The 18,327-nt window shown below is 53.6% G+C and overlaps 1 protein-coding gene across 2 annotated transcripts in view; it reads right to left on the minus strand.

Annotated features, from left to right (window-relative positions):
• Positions 1-504: 504 nt before the first annotated feature.
• The window catches only part of MFSD4A (major facilitator superfamily domain containing 4A), a 31,594-nt gene continuing 13,771 nt past the window's right edge, over positions 505-18,327 (minus strand). Inside the window, exons 4-10 of one of the 2 annotated variants that reach the window (XM_047076620.1) lie at positions 16,491-16,659; positions 15,955-16,070; positions 14,717-14,890; positions 8,794-8,941; positions 5,190-5,260; positions 3,874-3,994; positions 2,588-2,719 (exon numbers count right to left, since the gene is read on the minus strand). In XM_047076620.1, the coding sequence (XP_046932576.1) occupies positions 2,664-2,719; positions 3,874-3,994; positions 5,190-5,260; positions 8,794-8,941; positions 14,717-14,890; positions 15,955-16,070; positions 16,491-16,659 (855 nt within the window). In that variant the 3' untranslated portion in view covers positions 2,588-2,663. Of the gene's footprint in view, positions 2,720-3,873; positions 3,995-5,189; positions 5,261-8,793; positions 8,942-14,716; positions 14,891-15,954; positions 16,071-16,490; positions 16,660-18,327 lie in introns of both variants that reach the window. The other variant, XM_047076619.1, reaches the window with a different exon arrangement.

The following is an 18,327-nucleotide window of genomic DNA, read 5'->3' on the forward strand; positions in this document are numbered from 1 at the left end:
CACCCAGTGTGGGGCTCAAACTTACAACCCGGAGATTAAGAGTCACATGTGCTTCCCGACTGAGCCAGCTGGGCACCCCCTAAATCTTTTAAAAACGAATAAATGAATCAATCCTCTAAAAGACCGCTCGTTCAGTCTGTCTTCCTTTAGTGAATCTGGCGTACAGATGGATTAGATTCCTGCCTCCAAGCAGCAGACGGACATCTGGGAACAGGGTGATCCCGCTGCACTCTGAAATGTCACACTCTTCAAAGGAGATCAGGTAAAAAGCCCCAATTGCTCTGGAACTGATTTTGAAGTGGGGTTTCAAAACCTCTGCCTTCCCTTATTCTGATTATACGAACGAGGGAAATAGTGATTCTCAGTCTAACAGTTTTGTTTCTTCTAAAATATCAGCCATGTGAACCTACAGTTTGAGAGAGACCTCTCTTTGGAAAATATTTGGTCATTTGTTTCTGAGCTGCATATAAAAGGCTCGATCGTCCATAATGGATAACACACTTGTTAAATTTAAAATATTTTATTTCAGGAAAGGTACACTTAGATTTGCTTCAATCTCGTTTTCTATATTCTCAAATTAATCATGATCATCTTAGATAAAGCCATTGATCCTTCTTTGTAAATCTGTATAAAAAGGATGCGGGTTTTTTTTTGTTTGTTTGTTTGTTTGTTTTGAAAAACCACAAGAAAAATACAGCTACTTTCTTTTTGTCCAGGTCAGTCACTCCAGTTAGATTGCACATTGAAGTCCGGCAGCCATCAGCTATTTTTAAGTATTTACAGGCATAGTTAAAACTACACCCTTAGACCATCAGCCTTCAAAAAAATTTAGATCTGTTTGACTTAACAATAATTATGTACCAAACATACGAACAATTTCGAATCTGCTTATGAAGAGGTTTTAAAAATTGCTAGCATTTATGAAGCAGTTTCTAGGTCAGGCATACAATAATTGCTTTAAACAAAGCCACTTCATTCTTTCAGAATTCCTTTGAGGTAGGGTAAGTTCTTTTAGAAATGTCACTTCGATTTAACAAGAACAAGCAAGGCTGGAAGACCATCAGTGAGGGACCCGCCCAGGGCCGCACAGCTAGAGAGCGAGGCCAGCGCCCGCTCTCCGGCCAGGGCCCCGTCACCACACAGGATATGCTGGCAGACGCAGCCGGCTGACATGACAAGGCCACCGATCTGGGGTACGCTGCTCAGTGTGGGGCCTGCGGCTCAGGCTACAGAGAACCTCGATCCCCTTTTTATAGCCACGCATGCACGTTTGTACATAACGCAGAGAAGCTGCAGGTAAGCGCACGTACAGTCACCGTCACGGCCATTTTACTACTTACAGACGCCTCCGTGGTCTCACCCTTTCCAAGTGGCAGGCTCTGTGCCCTCTCGGTTACTAGGGGATCTGCTCGGTCGGGAGAGCCCCCTCCTCCACACTGCTTTCGGTGTGCTGCTCCCCCCGCATCGCTCGGCAGTCCCAGCTTTTTGTTAAGGAAACCCACTTGACGTGGTACAAAGAGCTGTTTTCCTTGACGAAAGATGTAAAGTTTAAATCAGGTATTTTTGAGAATTTCTTAGTGCTGTGCCTACACTTCGCGTAAGCGCGGTCAAGTAAAAGAAAACCGGAACCTTCATCCCATTCTCCCAGACGGCTTCTGAGCCCGTTAGCACTGATCGTTAGCAGTGGGGTACTTGCAGGTAGATGTTTAACAACTGGCTCTCCCGGGGGAAGAGAAAGGGGAGGATGTGTAGCCTCTGCCAGTTTCTATGGGGTGAATCCTCCCACGTGGCTGATCTCGGGCCACCAGACACGTTACCACTGAAAGCGCATCTGGGAAGAGATGGACAGAGCCACACCTCCGTATCCTATTTCCCCTGTACAGGTACAATACGCTTAGATACCTTCAAGGAAGTGATGAGTTTTGAGTGGTTCTTTCCCTTGTCTTTAACGGAATTGTTAACTTTCTATAAAATCTCATGTTTAATACTGGCCGAGTTTTAACAACTAGCTCTCAAAAGGAAATGTTAACGACCGGCTTTTATCAGCTAGTACGAGCCAGCCCAGCATACCACTGAATTAGTGTCCCAAAGATAGCAAGATTCGACTTTTCCTTTCGATGTTTTAGATTTTAAACGAACTACGGATATCAGCAACGGGAATTTGAGGGACCGTGGCTTACCAAAAAGTAAAAAGCACATAAATCATTTGAGCATGCCGGGAACTAACTTGGGGTTTGTTTTGACTGATTTCAAATATATCTACAGCAAGCAGTGATCATCGAACTTTACAATTTCAACCTGTTCTTTCAAACTTCAACGAAAAGTGATACTCAAACCCAGGGGATGGTCCATGCAGGAGGTGGTTGGTGGCCAATGGAGTGAAGCATATGGCTGTCTTCTTCCTTCCCATCGGGGTATCCTGGACACCTCTTACCAAAGGTCCGAACCGGGGGACAGGAAGGTAACTTGAATATCCATCCAGTAAACTGCTAATGATTTTCCCAGTCCATTCAATTTCTTCTACCTAACCAAGTATTTGTGGAAAAGATCCGAGCCAAGGCGTGGAGAGATCGCCTCCAGGGCAACCCCCAATTTCTTGAACACTTTGGTCTGTGCTGGTGCTCGAGAGGCCGGCCGTCTTCGCCTGCCCCCTTCCCCCAGTTTTACCTCTGGTAGCACTCTGGGCTTTCCATTCCCAGTGCTTTGTCCTGGGTAGGAACTACAACAGAAAAAACAGGTAGCATGCGTCAGCAGCTCTGATTAGCTGCGGCAATTATTCATTCCAAGAGTTTCCCCGGGCTTTTGCTTTTCCCATCCTATGGCTCCATAGGGAGAACAAGCAGAAAGTCAGACTTACTGGTTCTGGCAAACTGTTGGTGGAGGGAGTTCGTTGAGACTCGCGTCTGGGGCTCAGGGAATATAGGTTTCTTTTGGTCTCCCACCAATAGGGAACTCATTGGGTGTTACTCATTGGATATTCACCAAATAGTTCTCGAATGTGTGGCCTAAATGAAGGCTCCATGCTGAGTGCTAGGCTAGACACCAGCTGGTACCGGCCACGTTGGAAGTGGGGCTACAGTTAGTGCCGACCGGGGTGTGGGGGGGGGTGGTGGGATTGCTCTCCTGGGCTTTAAACTGAGTGGTCGTCTGAGAGATTGGATTGCAGACACCCATTCCTTCAATTGTTTGGTGATCATGTTGCTTTCATGGAGAGGATGAGGGCTCCGCTTGGGCCCCTTCTCTTAAGAACTGGCTACGTGCACAGCTGATACAGTGCCTGGGACTCTGAGATCTCTGGGCAGAAAGGCTGGGAGGCTCAGGGACATGAAAGTAGCCTCGGGACACCCCCTGCCTTGGGTCTCCAGGAATGAGACTATTCTTAGGAGGTGTCTCTGCCCCAAAGGAGCCTTTCTTTGCCACTTGGCCTGGAGGACCTCTTTTTGAAAAAGAAATTGGGACTAGAGTCAAAATCCCAAACTGCAAAGAGATGGCCAATTAGGCCTGTGGGCCGTGGTCCAGCCAAGGTGGCAGAGGCCGCCTTTCAGGGCCCCACACGGGCTGGAAAGGGAATCCTGGCCCGTGGTCCCACGGCATGGTGGGATGCAGGAAGCCAGGTTCACGATCCGTGCCCCTCTCCTGATGGAGAAACCGTGAGTCAGCCTATCCCATTCCCTCCTGCCCTAAGAGTCCAGTGCGGACAATCGCATGGCAAAGCAGGAAGAGGGGAAAAGGAAGCTGTAGAAAAATAAACACTTCCTCGCATTTTACTTGGAACAGAACAGTATTTGTGGCGTGCTACGATCTACAGCATCTCCCACAGCCTCGCCTCACTTTGTTTTCCTCCTCTTGTGTAGCAACAGATTCTTTCCTTACCTGACGAGAGTCCAGAGTGCATCCTGTGGAAAAACAGGAGCAAGACATAGAAGGTAAAAGCCAAGCAACCAAAGATCACGCCACAGACCAGGAAGCTATAGCTGCCCTGGGCCTGGAAAATCTGCCAGAGGGGAAAACACAGAGACGCAGGCCGTCAGAGCCTCACAGGAAGGCGCACTGGAGGAAGCAGCTTTCCCCGACCCCCGGGGGCTCCGCAGTCAGGTTGAGGCCCGTCACACCGACGGGCAGGGTGGTGAGCAGGAGGGACGTCTTGGCCTCGTTTCGAGGTTATGTGTCTGGAGGAGGCAGAAATCCTGCTCGTGACCCCTGCGGTCCCTTTTCGCTCTGTATCTGGAAGCTTCTGAAAATCTCTCCATCTTCCTTAAAACTCCGGTCAGACCGTGTCTATACCCACAGGGCCGAACCAGAACTCTGCAGAGGATGTGTATAGACCTATGTCTCTCTATCATGGAAAATTTAAAACACAGGCCAAAGGAGCTTACGGAGTTCCCCTGGGCCCGTCACCCGACTAGCAATTAGCACCTCCGTGCCCCTCCACTGTCCCCTGCACTAGATCACACTGAAGCAAACCCCAGACCTCACGTCATTTCCATGCGGAGTGTTGTCAGGAGGTGTAGCTCTCCTCCCGGCAGGGCACAAGATCAGGAAAGGAGGGTTGGGATTAGGGGCATCTGGGAGACCCAAAGACCTAGGTTTGAACATCCTGTCACTTATTAGAAGTATGACTGACCGAGGGCAAGTTGCTCATTTATCTGAGTTTCAATATCCTCCTTTGTAAAAGGGGGCGTAACAACAGCGCTAGAAGCTTCAAACGAAGGCAGATGTATTTTTTTCCTGGTGCACCCGGGAGGACGGGTACGTCTGAAGAGACGCGGGAGGGCTGCCCTCGATGAGGGCAGGACTTGGGCAGGAAAGCTGGGCCCTGTGTAGGGTGGCTAGAGGCTAGGGGAGCTGGGGTGGGGACGGTAGGTTGAGAAGGGGTGGGAAAAGAGCTCCCGCCCGCCACTCAATTCCATCCCAGGCTCTGGGAGCTGAACGACATTCCCACAGGGCCCCGCTGGCCCCGCTCCCAGACATGACTTGTGTTTGCTTTGGACCATACCGCACCTCCCTTCACATCTCCAGGTCTCACATGCGGAAGCAGAAACAGGTAACGGAGGGGGGGCCCTGCCTGCTGTGTGGGACCCCCAGGGGAGGGACAGCTTGGGTTCAGAAGGTGGCTGGCTACATCTTCCCACCTGCTTGGAGGGGGGCTCCCCAAACGCTGTCCCCTGCCCCTAGGGTCTCCCACATACCGAACCAACCAGCATCTGGAGAACCATCTCGCCAATTCCTGCCCCTGTCACCAGCACCGTGGTCGCACAGCCTAACCAAAAGAGAAGGATTTGGGTTAGTAAAAGCAAGTTAAGGAGACAAGTCAGCTGATACAATCCCGGCTATTTCTGGGGAGACCCTGGAAAATGGTGTGACTGCCTAAGAGGACGAGTTCGAACTCCTAAGATTTCTCAGACCTCAGTCCTTAACTTTGCTTTGGGAATGCTTAGGTCCTGCTGTCAGTATAGTTTCACTGTTCTAGAACCTTCAATCACTCAGGGTTGTCTTCAGGGTAACTTCCAAATTGCTTAGCCTGGCATTCGGGGTCCTTCCAAATCTGACTGCCCCCTACGTTTCCGCAAAGATTCCCTGATCTCCTCAGGCCAGCCCTCTCTTCCAGGCAGACCAGTGTCCTCACTGCCCTGGCATTGTACTGAGCAGCCACACCTCCGCTCACTCTGGCAACAGGGCACAGACCCCCTGAGCCCAAGCTTCAGAGTCAGACTCGGGTCCCAAGCCCAACTGTGTTACCTACCAGCCGTGTGACCTTAGGCAAGTTCTCCCCCTTCTCTAGGCCTTGGTTTCCTTCTGTAAACGGGCATGGCAACACCTTCTCCGCAGGGTTGCTGTGTGGTGAATTTGATACACCACTTACTTACTAAGTGGTAAGTACTTAGCACAGTGCTGGACACAGTGAACTCCCGAACCCCTGCCAGTTCTCTGCTTAACCCCTTCAACGCTGCCTTCAGGATAAAGCCCAAATGCTTTCATGTGGTTTGCAGGGCCTGGTCTCTGCTGAGAGCTCAGACTCCCATCACACCCGCTCACAATCCACCCTCCTGCCAGGAGGACGGTCCCTGCACACTCGTGCTCACCGCCGGGTTCTGACGCTTGCGTTGCCTCCCTCCCTCCTGAGCGGTCCTCTTCCTCCTCCCCTTTGTGGGCCGAGCCCCTGTTCATCTTTGAAGTTTCTCCTTTAGACTTCCTCCAGGAAATCTCCCCCATCCCTAACCCTGCGGTAGCTGCTCTTCGTGTCCCGCGGCCCTCCACCCTTCCCCCAGGTACCCCACTGTTTGCAGGGTAGCCTTCCCCTCTGCGCTGCGAGCCCACGAGAGAGGACTGTGCCCTGAATTGTATTCAGTGGCGTCCACTACTGCTTATTATTAGCCCAGTGACCAACATATGATAGATACTTAAGGTTGATTGATTGATTGATTACTAAAACAGAGATTATCATTCCCTGCTTTAGGCTTCAAGTTCCTCTTTTGGTCTGGCTCACGTTTACATTAGTCTCTATGCCTTTGCTGTCACTTTGTTCACTGCCCCTGCCCCACTCTTCCTTGGAATGTCTTCCCTTTTTCCTTCTGCCTTTCCAAATCCTGGGTCAGCTCACGTCCCATCTCCTCCAGGAAGCTATGTGTGGATTCAACACTGGTCACTCCCTTCTCTGAATCCCAGTAGCACCCACTGTCTATTCCACTCATTCATTCAAAAACCCTCCAGTACTTTCTGGGCATCAGGTACCGAACTAAACACCGAGTAGTCAGATGAATAATTAGAGTTAATGTATGTTTTGAGCACCTGTGAGTCAGTTAAGCTGCTAAGTCAAGTGTTTTACATTTCGTCAAATGCACAAACAATCCTAAAGATAGGTATTTGTGCCCCCGTTTTGCAGATGAGAAAGCTGAGTCTCAGAAAGGGGAAGAAAATTGAGAAAATGGTCTTAAGGCCAGAAAGTGTGCAGGCAAGACTCACATCCAGGTCTGCCAATGACCTCAAAGCCTATGCTCTTGCCCTCCTTCCCTGCTGGTGCCCACAGGGAGCACATTGCTGAGGAAGGGTACAGATAACATAGGTACAAAAGCCATGAGGGTCAAACAAGAGAGGCAGGTACAAAGGAGAGGGACACATCTTTCCAGGGGGAATCAGAGAAACTTCCGGAAGGGGTAGAGAAGGAGGGACTTGAGCAGGCAGGCAAAGGGGGCAGACGGAGTAGAGTGGGCACTCCAGGCAGAGCATAGCTTTTGTGCCATCAGGGACTAGCAAGTAATTCAGCATGGCCAGGACGCAGGCCCTGAGTACAAGAGGTGGGCAGGGGAGGCTGGTGAAAGGAGAAGAGCACCACCGGAATATACAAAGGCCGTGACTGTGTGTTTCACGGGGACCCCTCTGCAGCAGGTTGGAGACCCGCCGCTAAGTGGTCCCACCTTGGCTGCACTTCAGAGCCTCCCAGTGGCTCCGGACCAATTACGCCAGGTGTCATGGAAACAAAGCCCAGGCCTCTGGTTGTGTTACTACGCGCTCTGGGTGATTTTAATGTGGGACCAGCACTGAGAACCGCCACCGAGGGAGGCAAATCTGAAGGGCACAGGCCAAGACCTGCGGAGGCAGCGATGGAGGTGATCAGAGACTGGAAAAAACGGGGCACCATGAAATATTCCAAGCAGGCACGTCATGGGAAAGGCCTGAACTGCGGTAGGGATGGTGGGAAATGAGAAGAGGGCAGATCTGAGTGACCACTTATTATTACTATTATTATTATTATTCTCCAACATTTGGCTTACTTAATGAACTTATTTTTAAGTAGGCTCCACACCCAATGTGGGGCTCGAACTCACGACCCCGATGTCAAGAGTCACATGCTCCGCGGACTGAGCCGGCCAGGCGCCCGTGTCGTCTAACATTTGTTGACCACTTAAAACTCTGGGATCCACCGCGTGATGTGTGATACCAACGTTAATTCGCTGCTTTCGTCTACTCACTGGGGTTTGGAGATCATCCTTAGATCTCGCGGATCCAGGCCTGCCATCTCTTGTTACTGGGGATAACTGCGCTGGTTTTGGCTCTAACTGCTTCAGACCGCCCCCCCCCCCCATACACCATTTCCTCACTCCTCCCTAAAGAAATCACTCCTCCTCAATGTTGGTTTTCCGACACCCCAGGGCACTCTAGCTACTTCTAAGGGTAATGTTACATGTTCAAAACATAATTATTTTTAATTAACCCATTTAAAGAAAAAAAAAAAGGATCATTGCTCATTGCTACACGCGGTGGGGAGGCTACAGCAGGGGAGGGAGATTACTGCAGAGAATTTGAGGTTTCCGGCATCCAAGAACCCCATCAGGACAACCCCCAATCAAGTGTGGAGCCACTGTTCTAATTCTCTGTGCTTCCAAAAACAGCCGCAGGAACAGCAGAGCAAGGAGGTACTACTACTGATAAGTTATAAACCCCCTTCCTATGCCCTAACTTTTCCTGCGCAACTTTGCTGGTCTCTGAACTTGGGATTTCCAGCACACCCGTGTTTCACAAAATGCCAGCTGTGCCTCAGGAGGCACTGCCGTGGGAGAAAAGAAAATGGGAAAGAGAAGCTTACGGCTTCTCAGTGGCCTGAAATCACATGCCACGGGCATACTGTTGAACGGGGAACTCCACGTGGGTCAGAACTTTGCGAACAAGTTCCCCCCAGAGTCAGGAGGGCGGGGATCTGGCTGGAATACCACAGAAAAGATGGGGCGTTGGGGAAGGAAGCCGGACCCAGCCAAGGGGGGGGTCGCTCTTTGCTCTGCGCCCCAGCACACCCACCTTTGTACTGCAGAATGTCCTCAGTGTAGGCCAGCATGCTGGGGAAGGTGCTACTGAGGAACAGGCCCAGGCTGGCTGTCCCCACGAACAGGAAGACGACGTTGTAGGAGAAAACGAGAAGCACGAGGAACGTCACCACCACGCCCACCTTTTAACAGCAGAGAAGGAGGCTATTAGGAACTGGGAAAAGCTGGGCGTTCCGCTCCTGACTTGGAAAGCTCCTCTCGGACCCCAGAGCAGCGCTGTGTGACCGGGGCGCCTCCCTGTGGACTGTGTGGGAACTGCACCTTCCCCAGCCGGGTCTCGGCCAAGGATGCCCTGGGGGATGAGCCGCCAAGACCGCTAGGCAGAGGGCTGGCGATACACACTTGAAAAGCGGTTGGTGAGGCAGTACTGCCTGTCCCTCAGGTCTTATCTTGGAGCACGGGGAATTCCAGCCACGCCACCAGCTCTCTGCCCTCCACTCCTCGTGAAGAGGAGCTGGTTTTCTGGCCCTAAAAGCCATGCGTTTGCAGGCAGTAGGAGGGGCTGGCTGGGGAGGGTGTGGGTGGCTGGGTCCCCACGCTCTGGGAATCCAGGCAAACCTCCCAGACGCAGGGTCCGTGACTGTGGCCCCGTTCCTCGGTTTCACCTCAGACTCCCATGAGCAAATTCCAGCCTGTGGTTAGAGACTCTTGTGATGGATTCGGGGACCAGAGATCTTCCTGGTTCAGTAAGGGTCTCTGTCACATGGGCATATTTTTGTTAAGTGTCGCTTTTTCTGAATTCCTTAAAGAGGTTTTTATGTCAATATTGAAAAATTTCTAGGCAAAATGCCTCTGGGAGGAAACTTAGGCAGCCCGGGTCTGGAGGCAAAAGACCAAGTCTGGGCTTTGAAGTCCTTGTTCTCCTCCTAGTCCACGAAATGGGTTACAAAAGCTACACGGAAGAGTGGTAGGAAAACGATGGCAACGCAGGGTCTCCTCAAGTGTGACTCTTGCGACAAATATCAGTCTTAGTGTTTGTGTGTGCGCCCTCCCTGATGTCTCCAGACACAAGGATCTTGCATAGAAAACCGTGGTTTTCAGGTGAGCGTCTCCTGGGTGAGTACCTCTGTTTCCAGAAAAAAGGAAGATAAAATTACATAGCAGAGGGCTAGAAGGCGTGTAAGAAACCACATCCACCCCCACCCCCACCCCCACCCCGGCCGCTTTACAGATGACCTGAGCGTGCCGAGGGAAGGGACGGTCACACTCACAGGCAGATCCCGGGGACTTGCTCCAGCTGGAAGAACCAAGCCAGTGGTCGCAACCCGCGAGCCCCCTCCCTTTACGCTTCTCTACCAGCCCCTCCGTCTCTGCTGCAAGATCTCTTGGTCCGAGACCTGAGACCTAGCGAAAGACTTGCTGCCCCGGAGGGGGGTGTACCACAAATGGCGGCTGAGGGGAAGACACCCTCTTCACAATGGAGAAGCGGCGTGAAAGACTTCTTTCACGCAGTACAAACGCGACAGAGGCGGACATATCCAAGGTTCCAAGTATAATGTATTTCTTTGGCACAGAAAATGGCCCCACAGCTTCACTGCTCTTTCTTCCTCCTCTGCTCAATCTTTAAATGTTGGCACGGCCCCAGACCCTTCTGGCTCTTTGTCTGTGTTCCCTGTTGGTCCGGCGCCATGGTTTCAAATATCTCTACGCCCAGCCGCTTAAATCCATCCCTCTGGCCATGACCTGTGTCCAGAACGCCACTGGACGACTGACAACCTGGTCCAGACAGAGCCCGGCCTTGCCTCCAGCAAACACACTTCCCCGCATCGGTGAAGGGCATCCCCATCCGCCCCGTGGTCAGGCCCTGTCACGAAGGTATGTATGTCCTTGATTTTGTTTCCTCCTTCTTTCCACCTTCAGGCCAAGGGCAAGTCCTGTCAACTCCGCCCCCAAAACGCTGTGCACCCTTGTACCTCTCCACACCCATCCCGGACCACCCTCTTGTGCCTGGACTGCAGGAGTGGCTCTTCATTGTCTCCCTTCTAGATCTATCCACGCTCATACAGCACAGGGCAGCGTGCTTCAAAGCAGATCTGTGCTCGCTTCGGCAGCACATATACTAAAATACAAAGCAGATCAGGGGCGCCTGGGTGGCTCAGTCGGTTAAGCAACCGACTTCAGCTCAGGTCATGATCTCACTGCTTGTGAGTTCGAGACCCACGTTGGGCTCTGTGCTGACAGCTGGGAGCCTGGAGCCTGCTTCAGATTCTTTGTTTCTCTCTGCCCCTCCCCTGCTCACACACTGTCTCTCTCTCTCTCTCAAATATAAACATAAAAAAATTTAAAATAAAATACAGAGCCGATCATGTCCATTCCCTGCCTAACACCTTCTAAAGGCCTGCTTTTCTCCCACTTGGAATAAAACCCCTAACCTGGCTTACAAGACCTTCCAGGATCTAGCCCATGTCTGCTTCCCCAACCTGTTCCCTCTCTGCTCCCCACCACAGACCCTGCCCCACCACGCTCTCACCCAGGTAGCTCCCCCCTTGGGCCTTGCAACCAGCAGTGCCATCAGCCAGGAACCCCGACTCCTCTGCCGTTCACACCGCTGGCACCTTCTCAGTTGTCAGCTCTCAACTTAGACGTCGGGGGCAGAGCCGGCGAAGATTCTGCTCTTGCTCCCCTCCTGCTGTCTTGGCACCCCCTTTACACACCACACGTTTGCAGGCGGGCCTTGATGAGCCACCCTGAAAATCTCCAGACTTGGGCGAGCTTTAAAAACACCTCTTATTTTAGCCGGGGTGACCTAAGACGGAGCGCGCATGCCCAGGGCGAACTAGCCCCTCCTCCCACTCCTCCCACTCCTCCCACTCCGTGAGGCTCCCCCCCCACCCACCTGCTTCTCACCTGCTAACCACGCACCTGCTGACCGGCCCTGCAGGGCACGCCCCGCTCCCCCTCCCCTCCCCTCCCCTCCCCTCCCCTGCCTCTCTTCTTCCCTAGCCCCCTAGCCAACCATAAGCTCCCCGAGGCAGAGCCCCGCCTTGTACAACTTGGTACTCCTGCACTTGCCCACAGGCCCTGCACAAAGTGCCTGTTCCTTCACCAGGAAGTGGTTGTCGAGACCCAGGAGAACAGAGAGCAGGGTGACTGTTAGTTTAAAACCGAGAGGAGTGAATCGGCAGTATGAGGGGAACTTGCTCGCGGCTGTTTACCTGTAATCCTGCCAGGGTGCCCGCCAAAAGCACCTGAAAAGGTCTGAAAACAATCCAGGCGCCAAGGCCCCTCTCCACACCCCGAGTCACAGTCTCAGGGGGAGGGGCCCGGGAATCCGTATCTTCCCAAACCACCACTAATGTATTTGGGAGTCACTTGTTCCAGGACACTGTTTTCCGAAATCTGCTTGGTGACATGAACACCCTGGGGTGTTGGTTAAATATACAGATCGCTAGGTACCTCCCCTGGACCTTCCAGTTCGTGAGGTCTGGTTTGGGCCCAGGAATCTAGGTTTCCTTTTAGAACCCAGCAGTCCAGGGGCGCCTGGGTGGCTCAGGCGGGTAAGCGGCCAATTTAGGCTCAGGTCATGATCTCACGGTTCGGGGGTTTGAGCCCTGCGTCCGGCTCTGTGCTGACAGCTGGGAGCCTGGAGCCTGCTTGGATTCTGTGTCTCTCTCTCTCTCTCTCTGTCCCTCCCCTGCCCGCACTCTGTGTCTCTCTCGTGCGTGTCTCTCTCAAAAATAAAGAAACATTAAAAAATTTTAAAAAGTAAAAAACAAAACCCAACGGTCCGGGTGAGTTTTTCTCATCCGCGCCTGTCATGTGGGTGCTTCAGATGCTTTTCTTTTTTTTTTTTTAATTTTTTTTTTCAACGTTTATTTATTTTTGGGACAGAGAGATACAGAGCATGAACGGGGGAGGGGCAGAGAGAGAGGGAGACACAGCATCGGAAACAGGCTCCAGGCTCTGAGCCATCAGCCCAGAGCCCGACGCGGGGCTCGAACTCACGGACCGCGAGATCGTGACCTGGCTGAAGTCGGACGCCCAACCGACTGCGCCACCCAGGCGCCCCTAGATGCTTTTCTTCCTCCAAACTCAGAGTCCCGCCCCACCCTCCTCTGTCTAAGCAGCTGCCCTTGGGTCCTGCAGAGGCCCCCAGTAGTGCACGTACCCGGAGCCTTCTGCACCCCAGGACTCGTGCAGACTTGCTCCTTCCCGGCAGTATCATGTTGGCCGTCTTCTTCACTGAGATGACACTCCCTTCTCCACTGCTCTTCATCCCCTCTTCCCTTCGGGTGGGGGGGGGGGGGCCCTGCTCTCTGACAATGGGACCCCTCCCTCCAGGCTCCCTCCTTTTCTCCTCGGCCTCCAAACAGGCTCCTGTCAGACAAAACTCCCTCCAGCTCAGGACCATTTGCAACGGTCACACCTCTGCTTCCTGTCCGGCCCTCAACCTCTTGAGTTTGGCTTCCGCTCACACTGCCTCCCCTCTATGTCCAACAGAAATTTCTTTCAGGGGTAATGGGTGGCTCTGTTGGTTGAGTATCCGACTTTGGCTCAGGTCACAAGCTCACTCTCTCTCTCTCTCTCTCAAAATAAATAAAGAGGGGTGCCTGGGTGGCTCAGTCGGTTAAGCGTCCGACTTGGGCTCAGGTCACGATCTCACTGTCCGTGAGTTCGAGCCCCGCGTCAGGCTCTGTGCTGACTGCTCAGAACCTGGAGCCTGTTTCAGATTCTGTGTCTCCCTCTCTCTCTGACCCTCCCCCGTTCATGCTCTGTTTCTCCCTGTCTCAAAAATAAATAAAACGTTAAAAAAAATTAAAAAGAGGGGCGCCTGGGTGGCGCAGTCGGTTAAGCGTCCGACTTCAGCTCAGGTCACCATCTCGCGGTCCGTGAGTTCGAGCCCCGCGTCGGGCTCTGGGCTGATGGCTCAGAGCCTGGAGCCTGTTTCCGATTCTGTGTCTCCCTCTCTCTCTGCCCCTCCCCCATTCATGCTCTGTCTCTCTCTGTCCCAAAAATAAATAAACGTTGAAAAAAAAAATTTAAAAAAAAAAATTAAAAAGAAAGAAAGAAAGAGAAAAAGAAAAACTGAAAAAAAAAAAGTAATTTCTTTCTTAAAGGTCATCAACCAGCACAAGGTCAGATACAAAGGCTTTTCTTGGCGCTCACGATCTTTGGTGTCTGTAGCCCCAACATTATTTCCGAACCCCCTTGCCGCTAGAAACTTGACTCAGGGAAGTACTTTCTGGCAATGGATCGGGCTGCCTGGAAAGGGAGTGAGTTCCCAGTCACTGGAGGTTATTAAACAGACTGTGGACTCCCTGGAGGGGATGTTACAGAGGTGATTTGAGCCCTGGAGGCAGGCTGGGCTAGACGACCCTAATCTGTAATCTGGACGCTTTGTCATAGATAGTGACATGGACCCACGTCAGGTCGAAAGTCTGACCCCATCGCTTGGGCCTGGAACCCCCGCCTTCTGGGCAGACCAGTTCCCTGAATAACATCCTACATTCCAGCCTGGTACTTGAGAATCATTTGGCAGAGTTTCAAAATGCAGATTCCTAGGCTCTAGCCCAGACACGGTGATTTCTGAAGGCCATGGGGCTCTGACCAGCCGGGCGTCAAGGTCACACAGGAGGACCAAGGCCAGCACCCCCTTCACTTGTACTCTGGGCAGACTGTCAGCTGAGATCTGCTCCACGCATGGCAGTAACCCCTTTCTCTGATGGGTACAAAATCAGAGGCCCAGAGAGGGAAAGGGATTTTTCCAAGGTCACACAGATAGGCTCCACCTTCTTGATTCCCCCCTTCCTCACGGCATCTCTCTCCCCCCTGCTCTCCTCCCTCTACTCCTGCATTCCCTCCCTATCCCCAGTCCCGAGCAAATGTCCTGGGGCGGTGGTACGGCCAGGAGTGGATGGTCCTCCTGCGTCTCCAAGAAGTGAAAGGAGGCCACTTACCACATTGACGAACACCATGGTGGCTGGCTTCACTTTGGAGGAGATGGGAATGGAGATGAGCCGACCCAGGGTGATGAAGCCCCAGAAGAGGCTGGGGAGGTAACCAGCCACCTTGTGCCCCACAGACAGCGGCTTCTCCACTGCATAGCTGTACACAAAGGCTGAGTACTCCCCCTGTGGAGAGACGGGCCCTGCTGAGCACACCTGCGGCACAGCTGAGCCCTCAGAGAAGGAAGACCAGGTCGGGGCAGGTGTGCTGAGGGCTGAGGGAGGACTGGTCCTGCTTCTAGAAGCTCAAAGGTGGGCCTAGGGCCAACATCACACAACACTCGCGGCCCGAGCAGAGGACAGACCCTGGGGAGGTAGAGCTTACAGATTCCACCGGCCCAGAGGCGCAGGCCTGGGGACACAGGGAGAGGGGTGTCTCCGGGTCTCCACAGGGGGTCTCGAGAGGTCTGGGCCGCTCCCCCCTCCCCACCAGAGCAGAGCACAACCACACGTCTCATTTATGAGGATTCCACGGACGGTTTCTTGTTGAAGGAAGGGCACCACAGCTGAAAACAAGGTGGGCACACGTGTCGCGTCTCGTTCTACAGAGGAGGGGGCGGAGAGAAGTGACTCGCCCAAGGTCACACTGAGAGTTGGGAGTCAACCAGTACTGTCACGAGTATTTCCCACTGGGTCACCTGTTTTAGGGCCTTCTCTTCGGAGAGGCCCCAGCATGGCAATCGGTTAATCAATCGGCCATTCAAAAGTATCCCGATCTAATCCTAAGAGATTTCTGGAAAAAGGCACTAAACAGTATTAACAGAGGTCACTAGTAGAATAAATAGCTGGGCCCAAATCTTGACTGTAGCTTGTTTACAACATGGCTTGAGAAGCTGAGGTTTGGAACGCGTTCCGGGAAGCAGCGTGCCCTCGCGTTTACACGGCATGACCTCTATCTGGAGGAACAGACCTCTGCCTCTCAAGAAACGTGGGTAGCTTGCACTTGGTAACAAACTAGAGGGGCCCCTACCCAGAGAGTTAAGGAGAATAAAAACAGCTGGCTGGGACAGAAGACCATAGTACCCAGGGGCTGTGAACAATTCTTCAGACAGTCCCCGCCCCCTAGGACTTCTATTTAGTTTAAAAGTATGAGTTGACTGCACGACAGGTGAGCCCTCTAGGACACCTTGAAGCTCCCCTCTTTCTCCTGCCGCCCCTAGCTTGAGCGTCGGGGAGGCGGGCAGGCTCACCGTCATCCCGTCGGTCATGAACAGGACCAGGGCGGCTGTGACGTGGATGGCGAAGAAGGAGTAAGGGGCTCCTTTGAAGTTCTTCCTCTGCCAGCAGCCGAACAGGTCCTCGTGCCCTGGACGAGACATGAGAACAGGGCTGAGTCTCAGCTTCTGCTCCTTCCCCTCTGCAGGCCCGGGGTAAGCGGCTGCCAGATGGGCGAGCCTGGCAGGTTGGGGACCAGTTACTGCCGCCCACCTTCCCTAACTTCCAGCCAGCTGTCAGGGACAGCTCCTGTCCACCTCAGTCCTGGTGGAAGCGAGGCTCAGGGAGATCAAGTCATTTGCCCAAGGTCACACAGGCAGGCTGAGGCAGAGTCTGCCTGCCCCACTCCTGCGGCCAGGCTGGTCCGTGTCTTGCCAAACGGGACCATGGGTGCCCGGGGTTTGCTTCCAACCATCATCGCCTGTGATCTACGTTCACCCTCCGGGGGATGGGGTCACTAGGGAAGCCTCGGTGTGGGGCCGTGAGCGTGAAAGTTCATTAGAGCCCCCACCTGGGTGTGGCTGAAACTTTGGGGGCAGTGAGGAGGCGTCTTCCTTCTCGGGAGGCTGCGTCTCCAGGGCCAGCTCATCTGCGGACAGGAGCAGGGGCCTCCTCTGAGGGCAGCAGGCCAGCAGCCGCTCTTTGGATAGCAGAAACAGCACAGCCATGGGCACCGGGAGCTGGGGGGCGGGGGGGGTGGGCAGAGGGTCAGGAGAGCCCTGTTCCCATCAGGCTCTCCCCTTCCCGTGCCTCACCTGCACACACCACCACGGGGTCGACCGGCACGGGTCCGCACAGTCCTGAGAGAAGACGGTTCTTTTCTACGGGTGTCCACCTAAAGGCCATCCCCAGCGAATGCCACCAGGTGTATTGACTGTCCCACCTTAACCACATCTGTTTTTCTGAAGACAGCTCCTTGTCACATGCAAATCTTGGACTCACACCAGGCCTCCCCGCTGGTACAGGAGAGATGTCAGAGATAAAGTTGTTTCTAAGGTCCTTATTCTGAACGGTGCCGAAGCGGGACCCCCCCCCCCCACACACACACACACTCCTTCACGCTGGGAGATCACATGACACCTCACGAAGAAGGTCTGCTTTGGTTCGTTATCCCCATTTTCCAGATGGGGCGACCTGAGGCTCAAAACTGTCACTTAGTCATCACCCGTTACAACTGGAAGAGAGCAGATCGGTAAGCGAGAGACCAGAGAGTGTTAGTGCCTGGTCACTGGCTGACGGGGGAGGGAAGGGCAGAGCTGGACTGGAGCCCGGGGCACCCTGATTCTGTCTGGTCAGACCCCACCTCAGGGCTTGTGTGGGTGATGTTATACCCGAGGAGGTAGAGGGCCTGTCCCCAGAGGCTCGCTGTCTAAACAGGAAAACCGGGACACAGACTCCTTTGCTGGAAAGATACACGGTCCGGGCAACACCCGCGCCCACGAGCCTGGTGTTGTGTGCGTTGCTATTTTACATCAAGCCACTTGGGTTTAGCGAACTCCTCAGGGCGATGAGAAATAGCTCCTGCCCCTGCGGTTGCCTGGAGAAGCCTCCACCGCCTCCCTCAGGTGCCCTGCCTGTGTCTCATCGCCCTCACTGCCAGGAAGCTCCCCATCAAGTCTGCCCTCTGCCCTCCCTGCTGCAATATAAATCAAGTTCCTTTTGCTTAGGACAGAGAGGAAGCCCAGGGAGCTGTGCAAGTTGCCCAGAGCCCACCGGGCATCTCTGCGCTGACAGAGATGGGAGGCAGCTGGGCTGGTGCTGCTCTGAGGCGGTCTCTCCCTCCCTGGAGGCAGACTGGCGCCCCGGGGTGGGGGGTGGCATTTTCCCAAGGCTCCCGCCCCCCCCCGAGGGCACCTTGGGAGCCTCCCTCCACACTCAAAGATAACAAGTCACACGCCCCGCAAATCAGGCCTCAGTGGGAGGAGACGACCCCTGCCTCGAGAGTCCCAGGTCTGACGGGGGGAGTCAAACCCTCCCTCCAGTCTGATGGGGGAAACAGGAAACCCACACACAGAGGCCTGCGGTGGCAGAATGCCTGGGTGAAGGCCGAGGGGAAACAGCTGTGAAAGAGCCCGGTCACTCCAGCGGGGCTTTCCAGGGAGGTGGGCGGTGGGAAGGGCTTCACAGAGGATTGGCTGGGGTTGCCTGGTAAGAACACAGCCTGTCTTTATAAGAAGCCCATTCAGAGAAGGCAAAGGCTCCACCTGGAGAGTCCAAGAGTTCTGGGGAGGCTGCCTGTGTGTGTGTGTGTGTGTGTGTGTGTGTGTGTGCGTGCGCCCACAAGCATGCACAGCCCCATTCTCTTCTGTGGTGGACTGTTTATCTTCAGAAACAAACCAACAAAAAAG

The sequence above is a fragment of the Lynx rufus genome, unplaced genomic scaffold, assembly GCF_022079265.1.
Source record: "Lynx rufus isolate CCGP_SWC_20201006 ecotype Redwood Valley unplaced genomic scaffold, mLynRuf1.p SCAF_15, whole genome shotgun sequence".
Taxonomy (NCBI): domain Eukaryota; kingdom Metazoa; phylum Chordata; class Mammalia; order Carnivora; family Felidae; genus Lynx; species Lynx rufus.